Here is a 12,769-nt window from a genome sequence, read left to right on the forward strand (position 1 = left end):
AGGTGGGACGGCAACCCCCCTGGAGTGTATGAAATCGAGTAACCATTTGGAAACCCAATGAAACAAGTCAGTGCACTTAAAACCCATTCATTCTCTTTAGTACTCATCTCTTCTTTTTTATTTTTTTCTGGCAGCGGTTCTTAGCCTTTTTTGGGTCACAGATTCCTTTGAGATTTGGATGAAAGTTGTGGACCGTGTCACCAGAAAAATGTACATAAAAACATTTTATGCACATCTTTCCTTTTTTTTTTTTTTTTGCTCCTGGTTTACAGACCATGTGAAGCCAATCTGTGGACTTTAGGTTAAGAACCCATGGTCTCCAGTCCTGGTCCTGCTCACCTTACCTGAAGAAGCGTCTCCACCCCCATCGTTCAGCCTGGTCCAGGTCCGAGGGGCTTCTGCCGATTCCCTCAGTGCAAGAAGTGAGGTTACAGGGAACCAGGCAGATGGCCTTTTTGGTAGTGGCACCCACCCTGTGGAACGCCCTCCCATCAGATGTCAAGGAGATAAACCGCTATCAGACTTTTAGAAGACATCTGAAGGCAACTCTGTTGAGGGATGTTTTTAATGGTTGAAGTTTTACTGTGGTTTTATAATTTGTGGGACACCGCCCAGAGTGGCTGGGGCAACCCAGTTAGATGGGTGGCATATACAGTGGTACCTTGGTTTCTGAACGTAATCCATTCCAGAAGACCGTCCGAGCTCCGAAACATTTGAAAACAAAAAACTCAATACAGAAGCCTCTATGGAAAACTCAACACGGAAGCAATCTGGCATGTTTGACTTCCGAGGCGTGTTCGAAAACCGAAGCATTTACTTCCGGGTTTACGGCATTTGAAAACCGAAACGTTCGACAATGGAGACGTTCAAAAACTTAGGTACCGCTGTAATAATAATATGTTGTTGTTGTTAACCCATCAAACTTGATGGCCATGATCACGAGTAGAACTTAGTTGGAAACAAAACAACTTGTGCAGGATTTGAATCCAATACCTTTTGCATTGCATTTATTGTTGTTAGCCGCTCTGAGCCTGGCTTCGGCTGGGGAGGGTGGGATATAAATAAAATGTTATTATTATTAAGAGAGCTAGCCCCCCCCACAATGCCAAGCCTCACCATCATCAGAAAGGAGCATAAAACAAAACCACACACAGACACTTGGAATTAAAACATTTATTTTTTTATAAAAAAGAAAGGAAAGAATGAAAAAAGGTCGGTTGATGTCTCTTCTAAACCCACCTCTCTATGTTCTACCCACATCATGTAGCTCTATCCCTAACGTTACCCACCCAGGCAAAAATATCTGCAAAATCAGAGATGGGGAACCTTTGGCCCCCTGGAGCTTCCTGGACTTGAGTGGCCACCGTGTTCCCGCGCACATCCTTGGGAGGCCTGCCTCTCACACGTTCTCTCCTGTGTGGATTCTCATGTGCGTCCGGAGGTTTGAACTCTGGCTGAAGTTCTTTCCGCAGCCCGAGCACTTGTAGGGCTTCTCCCCGGTGTGCATGCGCCGGTGCACCCTCAGGGCCGAGCTAGAGTCAAAACTCTTGTCACAATCGGGGCACTTGTGCGGCTTCTCCGCCGTGTGGGCCCTCTGGTGCTTGAGGAGCTCGGGCTCTCCGTTGTAGCTCCTGCCGCACTCGGCGCACTTGAAGGGCCTCTCGCTCCGGTGGACCTTGCGGTGCCCCGTCAGCGCGGAGATGCAGTCAAAGCACAGGCCGCACTCCTTGCACTTGAAGGGCTTCTCCCCCGTGTGGGTCCTGCGGTGCTTGATGAGCTGAGACTCCTTGTCGTAGCTCTCGCCGCAGTCCGCGCACTCAAACGGCTTCTTCCGGGTGTGGTTCTTGGCGTGCATCTGGTAGTTGCTCTCCCAGCGGAAGCACTTCCCGCACTCCAAGCACTGGAACGGCCTCTCTCCCGTGTGCGTCCGTTCGTGGAGGTCAAGCACGGACCTCTGGGTGAAGCTCTTCTCGCACTGCGAGCACTGGAAGGGCTTCTCGCCCGTGTGCGTCGCCTTGTGGCGGATCAGGTGCGAGGACTTGCCGTACCGCTTGCCGCACTCGGAGCAGGCGTACGGCCGGTCGCCGGCGTGGTTCTTCATGTGCATCTTGATGCTGCTCTCCCAGCGGAAGCTCTTGCCGCACTCGGCGCATCGGTAGGGCTTCCCTCCCATGTGGATCCTCCCGTGGACGAAGAGCTGCGAGCTCTGGCGGAAGCTCTTCCCGCACTCAGGGCACGGGTAGGGCTTCTCGCCCGTGTGCGTCCTCTCGTGGATGAGGAGGTCGTAGCGCCGGCTGAAGCTGTTCCCGCAGTGCGAGCACTGGTGCGGCTTCTCTCCGGTGTGGATTCTCTTGTGAGTGATGAGGTGCGATCCTTGGCTGAAGCTCTTCCCGCACTCGGCGCATGTGTACGGCTTCTCCCCCGTGTGGCTCCTCTTGTGGGTGGTCAGGAGGCTCTTGTCGCCAAAGCTCTTGTCGCACTCGGAGCACTTGTAGCGCTTCTCCCCCGTGTGGGTCAGCTGGTGCCTCATCAGGTGGCCCCTCTTGATGAAGCACTTCCCGCAGTCGGCGCAGGTGAAGGGCCTCTCTCCCGTGTGGATTCTCTCGTGATCGGAAAGGATAGTGCTGGTGCTGAACGTCTTCCCGCACGCCAAGCATTTGTACGGCTTCTGTCCTTCGTGGCTCCGGCCGTGCCTCACAAGGAGCGCTTTGTAGCCAAAGCCCTTGCCGCAGTCCACACACTGGTAGGGCTTCTCTCCTGTGTGGATGGTCAGGTGGTTCGCCAGGACAGAGAGCCGGTCAAAGGCTTTCCCGCATTCAGAGCACACGTGCGTTTTCTTTCGCCTGCGGGCCAGCCGCCTCTGTGGGAGGTCAGAGCTCTGGCTGCGTCCTTCTCCGCGATCGGGTCCCTCTGTTTCTCTCTCACAGGACGCAGCTTCGGGGGAACCTCTGCCACCACAAGGGCTTTCTCGAACCCGCTGGTTTCCAAATGTTTCTTGCGTGTTCGGTCCCTGAGAAATAATCCCGGTTGCTCCATCCAGTAATACCCCGTTGAGTTCACATTGCTCGGGTCCTTTTGCCAGCTGAAATGTCTCCACCTCATCTTCCCTCACCTGCTGGTCACCTGCTGGAACAGAAAGAGGATCTTGGTTTCAGTCAAACATGGTCCACCCTGAGGGAAACGACAGATGCTTCTATGGATTGTCTATGGTTCTTATGAATTGTGCCCAACGGTGTCATCACTCTGCCGGTGGAAAATATGTTTCTAGCCCACATTTCCCCCACAAAGGCTCCCAGGGTAGCAAACACCAAATTGATAAAGCAGTAAAATTAAATATAAGCTAAAAGCATATTTCAAACATTTAAAATCAACTGCCTCGGCCTCCTCCCTCTCCTGCCTTGCTGTAGGAAATGGGTGGAAGTGGGAGAGGCCTGCTGGGAAGGGAATCAGGAAACTACAAGGCTGGCCAGGCAACAGGGCTGCCAGCAGTAGTCACTGCTGCCAGAGCCCCCTAAGTGCACCCCCCAAAAATCATGGGGTCTAGTCTGTACCAGTAGTAGGCTACTTCCTAGGCAAGGTTAACTACTCCCCCCTCCCCCCAAAAAACTTGCTAGTGTCAATTTTAAAAGCCAGATGTCTTACAGAAAAAATGAAAAGCACACAACTTGAAACTGCTAAATTTATTTTAAATTGCAAGAATAAGCCATGCACCTTAGATGAGCTTTATCAAATAAGAAAGAAAACGCTTCGGCACGCAAATCATTTTAAATAATCTTGTGAGTTGTGATGTTGAAATTTACGTAAAAGTTTCACACAGTTGGATGGAAGTGTGTGCTTTGTGTATCATGGAATTTTAAGCAGGGAGATCAGAAATGCCAAAAAACAAACCACCCCAAAACGTGTTACAATGACATCAAAGGCTAAATATATGGAAGACCCTTAAATAAAACAAGTGTTGATGAGAACAGGAAGATCTTGGCATTAACACTCCAGGTGTTAGTTAGCTTCCCAGTGCTGGGATGTGCGTGCTATTATCAAGGGTGCTTTGATTTTCATTTCCACAAGTCTGTGATTTCTGCGTGTACAAACTAGGGACAGAGGTATTTATTTATTTTTTGGTCTTTTTGCAAAAACCGTCAGCACCCATCATAGCCTTTGATAGCCGTATCCTCCCTGAATTTACCTAATCACCTTTTAAAAGCTGATGAGCATCCCTACAAGATGTTATGACTGCTGTACAGTGGTACCTCAGGTTACAGACGCTTCAGGTTACAGACTCTGCTAACCCAGAAATAGTACCTCGGGTTAAGAACTTTGCTTCAGGATGAGAACAGAAATCGTGCTCCGGCGGCAGCACAGCAGCAGTGGGAGGCCCCATTAGCTAAAGTGGTGCCTCAGGTTAAGAACAGTTTCAGGTTAAGAATGGACCTCCGGAACGAATTAAGTACTTAACCCGAGGTGCCACTGTAGTTTAGCACAGAGCAAGGCCTTGGATGTTGGTCCGAGTGACAGGAAGCAGACAGGGACAGGTGCTGCAGAAGCCAGGTCCCAGCTGCCATCCCAGCAAGGAGGCTCACCCAGCAAGCAGGCTGCTCCTGTCTCTTCTTGCTTGGCCTCCACTTGGATGTTCTGATGAGGGTCTGATGGGTTCTGCTCCGATAAGGGGAAATCAACAGAGTCCTCCTTCAATGGTCCTGGGGGCTGAAAGAGAAGCAGGCAGGTTAGGGAGTTTTACAGGGATGCTGTGGGGAAACCCCAGTCAATGCTACAGATATAATAATGTCTAGAGTTCATAGAATCATAGAATCATAGAGTTGGAAGAGACCACAAGGGCCATCGAGTCCAACCCCCTGCCAAGCAGGAAACACCATCAGAGCACTCCTGACATATGGTTGTCAAGCCTCTGCTTAAAGACCTCCAAAGTAGGAGACTCCACCACACTCCTTGGCAGCAAATTCCACTGTCAAACAGCTCTTACTGTCAGGAAGTTCTTCCTAATGTTTAGGTGGAATCTTCTTTCTTGTAGTTTGGATCCATTGCTCCGTGTCCGCTTCTCTGGAGCAGCAGAAAACAACCTTTCTCCCTCCTCTATGTGACATCCTTTGATATATTTGAACATGGCTATCATATCACCCCTTAACCTCCTCTTCTCCAGGATAAACATGCCCAGCTCCCTTATCCGTTCCTCATAAGGCATCGTTTCCAGGCCTTTGACCATTTTGGTTGCCCTCCTCTGGACACGTTCCAGTTTGTCAGTGTCCTTCTTGAATTGTGGTGCCCAGAACTGGACACAGTACTCCAGGTGTTGTCTGACCAGAGCAGAATACAGTGGCACTATTACTTCCCTTGATCTAGATGCTATACTCCTATTGATGCAGCCCAGAATTGCATTGGCTTTTTTAGCTGCCGCGTCACACTGTTGGCTCATGTCAAGTTTGTGGTCAACCAAGACTCCTAGATCCTTTTCACATGTACTGCTCTCAAGCCAGGTGTCACCCATCTTGTATTTGTGCCTCTCATTTTTTTTGCCCAAGTGCAATACTTTACATTTCTCCCTGTTAAAATTCATCTTGTTTGTTTTGGCCCAGTTCTCTAATCTTGGCCCAGTTCTCTAATCTAAGGTCTTCAAGTCTGGCTCCACCCCCACAGAGAAGACGCAGGAAATTGGCTGTTCTGTGGCATCATTCTGTGTGAACTGGAACATTAAAGAATGTTGGAGTCTTGTCTCAATGGCCAGGCTGAGACATAATGTCAGATTTAAAGGAGGGGGCAAGACAAAAGACAAGATAAACTTTCAACAAACCGCAAGCCGGTTTATTGAATATAGTAAATATTTGCAGTTAATTAAGACACACGGAAGTTTTTAACACCATTTTAAGATTGAAGTTTGACAAAATCTAATCCATTGCCAAAAAGTTGTGCTATACATTAATATTTCCCCTCCTTCCCCAAATACATTTGTGGCACACCCCAAGAATCCTGGGATAGGTAGTTTGTTAAGGGCCCTGGGAATTGCTGCTCTGTGAGGGGTAAACAACAGTTCCCATAAATCTCTCCCGCCCAACGTAGATATTCATTTATAATAAAACACAACAAAATCTAATAACAGATGCTTAATAAAATGAAATAGATGTGGAGTAAAGGGGATATATAGAGCCAAACATATAGGAACAGAATTCCATACCAAAATCACATGCAATGAATTAATATCACGAAGTTCCAAGTAACACAAACAGGTTTACATTCTCCTGCCCTTTATTCCTACAGTACATTATAAAAAGGCTCCACTTCTCAATGATTGTCTGTCTACCAAAAGGTCAGCAACTTTGGTCAGCCCCCACAGCCCTTCACTTCACCAAATCTGGCCCTTTGAAAAACGTTTGGACACCACAGGAACTATGCCCCCTCTGGTTCTCACCATATATGTAAGCTAAGCATACATACTGCGCCCCAAATTTTAGTTATCCATTTTCTCATAGACAGTGGCGTAGCGTGGGTTGTCAGCACCCGGGGCAAGGCAAGTAATTTGTGCCCCCTAACCCGTGGATTTGCGCCCCCTAACCCTAACCCCCAGATGTTGCGCCCGGTGCGGCCGGCCCCCCCTGCACCCCCCACGCTACGCCACTGCTCATAGATGGTTTTTCCAGAGGATAGACAAGATAATGCCTTCTTTGAGAAATTGAGCATTTTCATAATGTACTGCAGTAATAAAGTGCAGAGTAATGTAAACACCTTTGTGTTACTTGGAACCTCGTTCCCATGATTCTTGGGGTGAGTGCTACATAGGCATGTAAATGTATGGCGCGGATGTGATCTTGTTTGTTCGTACTAAGCCACAGTTTCTTTTAGCATCCGATGAGAACCAGGCCAATATATGTGCCTGCTGAGGAAAAAGAGGATGGGGGACAAACCCACAACTTGTTGGCTCTGGCTTTCATTGGAAAGTGGCGCCACCAACTGTTGGGCTCCCTGCCTTCTGCCCTACCAGTCCCAAAGGGGCACCAGCCACACCGCTGAAACCGCCTCACCTTTTGCTCCCACTCTTCAGAGACGAGAGAGAAGCCTTCGGCCAGTGCCATTGCTTGAGACATATTCTCGGGGCTGCGTTCCTGCACCCAGCGCTGCATCCATTGGGGCAAGACGGCAAGGAACTGCTCCAAGATCACCAGCTCCAGGATCTGCTCTTTGGTGTGTCTCTCAGGCCTCAGCCACCGGCAACAAACCTCCAGGAGCTGCCGGCCATTTTCTCGGGGGGTCTCCGCTTCCCGGTAGCGGAACTCCCGGAAGTGCCGGCATCGTGCCTCCAGGTCTTCTTCGTCTGGAATCTCTTCCTTCACTTTTCCGGAGGCTTCTGGGCTCATGTAGGCCTCAGGGAGGCCTCCCCCTGGATCTGGGGCCTGCTCTCCTCTAGGCCACTGGCCAGCATCCGCTGCCCCCTTGAAAGAGGGATGGAAAGCAGCAGCGTTGTCCATCAGCTGGGGGTTTCTCAGCCCAAAATTAGGAGACTGCATCATCTTCAAGAGTTCCTGCCACAGGGGTTCCCCCATCGCTCCCGGAGGCACCCCTGTCCAGAATTCCCGGACTGCTCTGATCTGGATATCGTGAGGGGCCGGCCCACCTTCCTCTGGCTTCTCCCCAGGTTGCGCTGAGTCCTGCTCCTCCATCTTCGTTCCTTGTGCTGCAAACAAAATCAGCATTGAAAAGTGTGGAGTCATAATAATAATAATAATATTAAAATTTTATTTATATCCTGCCCTCCCCAGCCGAAGCCGGGCTCAGAGCGGCTAACAACAGTAAAATGATACAACATTCTAAAATCATTTCATTATAAAATCAGTTCAAGTCAAATGAAGGCACATTCTTTCACCTTTGGTGGACGTGCCCAAGGATTAAGGCTTTCTGGGAGATGATATATAATGAACTGAAAAAGGTATTTAAATATACCCTTTTGAAGAAACCAGAGGCCTTTCTTCTGGGCATAGTTGACCAATCGGTGTTAAAGAAGGACAGAACTTTCTTTATGTATGCCACAACAGCAGCAAGAATACTTATCACAAAATATTGGAAGATACAAGATCTACCCACTCTGGAAGAATGACAGATGAAGGTGATGGACTATATGGAATTGGCGGAAATGACCGGCAGGATCCGAGATCAGGGAGAAGAGTCAGTGGAAGAAGATTGGAAGAAATTTAAAGATTATTTACAGAGACATTGTAAAATTAATGAACTTTAGAATAACGTTGGATTGAAATTAAGAGGTTTCTAGCTGTAATGGGTTAAAAGAATATGAAAAAATGGGTTTATAGAAGTAAAATTTCAAGATCATAAAAATTTAAGAATAAAGATTTGGGTAGGATAAAGAGGGTAACAAATTGCTGAGCTGATAAATTGAATTGGATTACAAAAAAGAGAGGTGGAGGGGGTCCAAGAAACAAGTAAACCAAAAATAATGGCTGTATTTTTTCTATTTTCTATTTTCTTTTTTTTGTTGGTTTGTTTTATCTTTTTTGTTGTAATGTAAAAACCTTAATAAAAATCTTATTAAAAAATAATAAAATAAAATCAGTTCAAGTCAGATAATAATAGTGCATGATGGATGATGGGAGCTCCTCATTCAGGGAACTTAAGAAGAGAAGCTCTGCTGGGTTAGACCAAAGGCCCGTCTCAGACAACATCCTGGTTCCACCAGTGGCCCACAAGCTAATAGGAAGGCAACAGCCGCCAAAGCTCCCCAGTGGCTGGTATTCAGAAGCAGGCTGCCTCTAGAACAGCGTTTCCCAAACCTGGGTCCATCTGTTTTTGGACTACAATTCCCACCATCCCTGACCACTGATCCTGCTAGCTAGAGATGATGGGAGTTGTAGGCCAGCAAGAGCTGGAGACCCAAGTTTGGGAAATCGTGCTCTAGAACATAAGCAGAGTCCTGCTGGATCGTGCCAATAGCCCTTCTATTACAGCATACTTCCTCACAGTGACCGACCAGACCCCTTAGTGGGGGCCCCGCAGGCAAGACCCGAGTCATTCATTCGCTTAACAGTCAACCTGGCAGATTCAAAAGCTCACTGATCATTCTTGGGAGTTTCCCTCCGCTTTTTATAAACATATTATTTTTGTTGACAGTGGTTTTCAAAGGGTGTGGCAGGAGAGGATGGCAAATGTAGTGGGAAGAATCAAGGACAATCAAATAAACATCTAAACATTTCAGTGTGATATAATATGGTATCAAAATAATGCTTGTTATTTGCAGAATACAGATAGAAATATTTTCAAAACAAGAGCAAGAGCATCAAGTGAAACTCCAATAAATCAATCTCTGCTAGGAGTCCTGCCCCCATGTGTTTATTATCAATAAAACAAAAATTTTGAGCACATTTTTATTCTGAAAGTGTAGCCCAGAGAAAAAAGTTTTGAGAACCACTGATTTACGGGGTTCACTTTCACAAGGGCAGTGGCAGGCCTTAAAGAAGAATTAGGCATCTCTTCACCCTTTGGGAAGTTGCCCATCAAATCAAAAGCAGCCGCAATAGCTAAACAAAACATCAAGAGCTCAAGGCAGTGCAACTGTGATTTCTCCATGCTAGAGCGGAGAGCAAGTGATGGGAGAAGAACATTGCAAGCTGCCTAATACCGAGTCAGACCCATTGGCCGACTTAGCTCAGTATTGCCTACACCGACTGGCAGCCTCTCTCTGGGGGTTTTAAACAGAGGTCTTTCCCCAGCCCTACCTGGGAAGACCAGGGAGCTTTTGCATGCATAGAGGGAGACATTCCGCTTGCACAGAATTCGAACCCAGGTGCAACCAATAGTGAGAATCACACCAGCCTTCCCAGGGGTGCCAACTTTTATAAAATATTGGGGGAGAGGTGTGCAGGTAAGAGCCCCGACCCGCATAATCGATTGCATGATGAGGTGCACACACATTTGAATGGCAATCCATCAACTTTGGAGGGGCACAGCCCCCTCAAATATTGTGGCTGCTGAAGCTCCCCCGGCCCCCAGGAGTTGGCTCCTATGAGCCCTCCCTGGACCGACAAGCCTGTCTTATCAGAAACAGGATACTGGGGTGAGAGGGGGACCTATCCAGCAGGGCTCTCTCTCCTCCGGGTATCCCATACAGTGGTACCTCGGGTTAAGCCCTTAATTCGTTCCGGAGGTCCATTCTTAACCTGAAACTGTTCTTAACCTGAGCCACCACTTTAGCTAATGGGGCCTCCTGCTGCCGCTGCGCCACCGGAGCACGATTTCTGTTCTCATCCTGAAGCAAAGTTCTTAACCCAGTGTAAGAGCCAGTGTGGTGTAGTGGTTAAGAGTGGTAGTCTCGTAATCTGGGGAACCGGGTTCGATTCCCCGCTCCTCCACATGCAGCTGCTGGGTGACCTTGGGCCAGTCACACTTCTCTGAAGTCTCTCAGCCCCACTCACCTCACAGAGTGTTTGTTGTGGGGGAGGAAGGGAAAGGAGAATGTTAGCCGCTTTGAGACTCCTGAAGGGGAGTGAAAGGCGGGATATCAAATCCAAACTCTTCTTCTTAACCCGAGGTACTCTTTCTGGGTTAGCGGAGTCTGTAACCTGAAGCATATGTAACCTGAAGCATATGTAACCCGAGGTACCACTGTATTTCCTTCATCTGGAATCCCCTGGGAAAACCAAGGCACTACAAAAGCCAAATAGTACCGCGTCTCCCCCCCCCCCAAATATCCCCAGTGCTGGTACCATTTTCCTTCTCCCCACTAAACAGGCTGAGATCTCTTGCTGGGAATAAGCCGCCCGCTTATCTCTCTGACCTGCCACAGGTGAGAATCCTTTATTTCGGAGGTGAGAGACGCCTCTGCCTTCATCTTTCCTTTTTTTTTTTTAATAAATATTTATTGAGAATTTTTCATTTTAAAAAGCCAAAAAGAAAAAACAAAAAGAAAAATTAAAAACATATACAGTTTACAATCCTTATTTTCTATAACATATTTCCCTGACTTCCCCACACCTCCCCTTCTTATATTCCAATTCAAATTGTAAATTCAACAAGTTCTTATCCCCAATTTTTAACCTTTTTATACTTAATTCATTTTAAAAAAACCAATTTTACCTTATAAACATCAAAATTTATACCTCAGTACTCATTCTTAAATCCTTTTTTCTAAAGTCGACCCAAATCCCCTTCCTCGAATTCCCCACTTTTCATACTGATAATGAAACAGAATAAAAAGAAAAGGACAAATTATAATTATACACCCTTTGGATCCCCAAACCCCACCCCCTCTGCCTTCATCTTTCCAGCCGAGGATGCTTCGTCCCTGGCCAGCCCTCCTTGCTTTGCACTCACCTGATCCAGGGAGGCTTTGCATGGCGCTAGTCCTGCGGGTATGCGCGGCTCGCTCTCTCTCTCCCCCCCTTTTCTTTCCTTTCTTTTTGCAAAAATAAATGCAAAGAGGTAGAGAGCGGGTGGTGATGGGCGGATTTGGAAATCCACCTCCTGGAAGGAGAGACCAAGCTGGGGGAAGCAGCCAACCTCCTCCCGGCTGCTCTTTTGCAGCCGGCCGCGCCTGTCTAGAAAGAAGAGCTCGGTGCGTTTAACCCCTCTCAGCCCAGCGCCTCCTCTTCTTAAAATCGCCGCCCCCCAGAAGCACCGGCGGGGGGGGGCGGGAGGATGCAGCGATGGGGCATCGGATGACTCATCCGGCCCGCGTCCACATTCCCCGCCGTGTCTTAGTTTTGCGCGGGAGAAGCTGCACCGGTTGAATGCCTGCCTGCCCGCGATGCACAGAATGCAGGTTGGGCGGTGGAAATTCCACAACAGGGCGATGAAACATTTCAAAAAGAATGGGGGGGGGGATAAGGTGCAATAGTGAAACCGGTAGAATTGAAACAAACCTCATAATGGGAACTACAAAGAATTTTACTGGACAATAAGAACAATAAGAACTAAAACATACAGTGTGATCAATGTAATAAACAGTAGATGTAAATGGAAATAGACAGACAACAAGAATTGTGCGTTATAGAAGGATTTATTTGTTTACAGCTATTTTTTGGACAAATGTGGAAGAAGAATAACAATACAGTGGTACCTCGGGTTAAGAACTTAATTCGTTCTGGAGGTCCGTTCTTAACCTGAAACTCTTCTTAACCTGAAGCACCACTTTAGCTAATGGGGCCTCCTGCTGCTGCCGTGCCGCAGGAGCATGATTTCTGTTCACATCCTGAAGCAAAGTTCTTAACCTGAGGTAATATTTCTGGGTTAGTGGAGTCTCTAACCTGAAGCGTATGTAACCTGAAGCGTATGTAACCTGAAGCGTATGTAACCCAAGGTACCACTGTATAAAAAATGGATAAGGAAAATGCGAAAAATCTAGAGACGTATAAAAAAAGCCAGAAGAAGGAAGTCAGCTCCTAGGAGCAAGTATAAATGTAAAATGTAATGCAATATGTGTATGTGCAGTATGTAATAAAAAAACCAATAAAGATTACGGGGGGGGGGAGGAGAGGGAATAAAAAAAAGGAAGGGGGTCGCTTAACTTCTGCAAAGCGTGCTCAGGCATTCTCAATGGAGTATTCGGCGCCCTCTGATTTCAGGGAAGGTGGTGGGGACGGGACTGGATGCCCCTTTAAAGCTGAAACACCCTCGCATGAACACACACACACACACACACACACACACGTGTGAAAGGCCCTGCCCATAGAAAGATAGTAGCAGAGGTTGGACGGCCATCTATCACTGATGCTTTAGTTGAGGTTCCTGTATTGCAGGGGGTTGGACTAGATGACCCTCG

General features: G+C 47.7%; 1 protein-coding gene across 2 annotated transcripts; it reads right to left on the bottom strand.

Moving 5' to 3' along the window:
- Positions 1-1,158: 1,158 nt before the first annotated feature.
- On the bottom strand, positions 1,159-11,775 carry LOC310701148 (uncharacterized protein). Of its 2 annotated transcripts, none has more exons than XM_083491511.1 (4): positions 11,323-11,775; positions 7,029-7,678; positions 4,578-4,701; positions 1,159-3,123 (listed from the first exon to the last, which is right to left on the bottom strand). In XM_083491511.1, the coding sequence occupies exons 1-4, from the start codon at positions 11,342-11,344 to the stop codon at positions 1,400-1,402; spliced, it is 2,520 nt and encodes an 839-aa protein (XP_083347637.1). In that variant the 5' UTR covers positions 11,345-11,775; the 3' UTR covers positions 1,159-1,399. The 2 variants fall into 2 exon arrangements, with proteins under 2 accessions (XP_083347637.1, XP_083347636.1); XM_083491510.1 differs by having other exon boundaries at positions 1,159-3,126.
- Between the last annotated feature and the right edge of the window lie 994 nt (positions 11,776-12,769).

Source organism: Podarcis liolepis (assembly GCF_965112155.1).
Source record: "Podarcis liolepis genome assembly, chromosome: 2".
NCBI classification, from domain to species: Eukaryota; Metazoa; Chordata; class Lepidosauria; order Squamata; family Lacertidae; genus Podarcis; species Podarcis liolepis.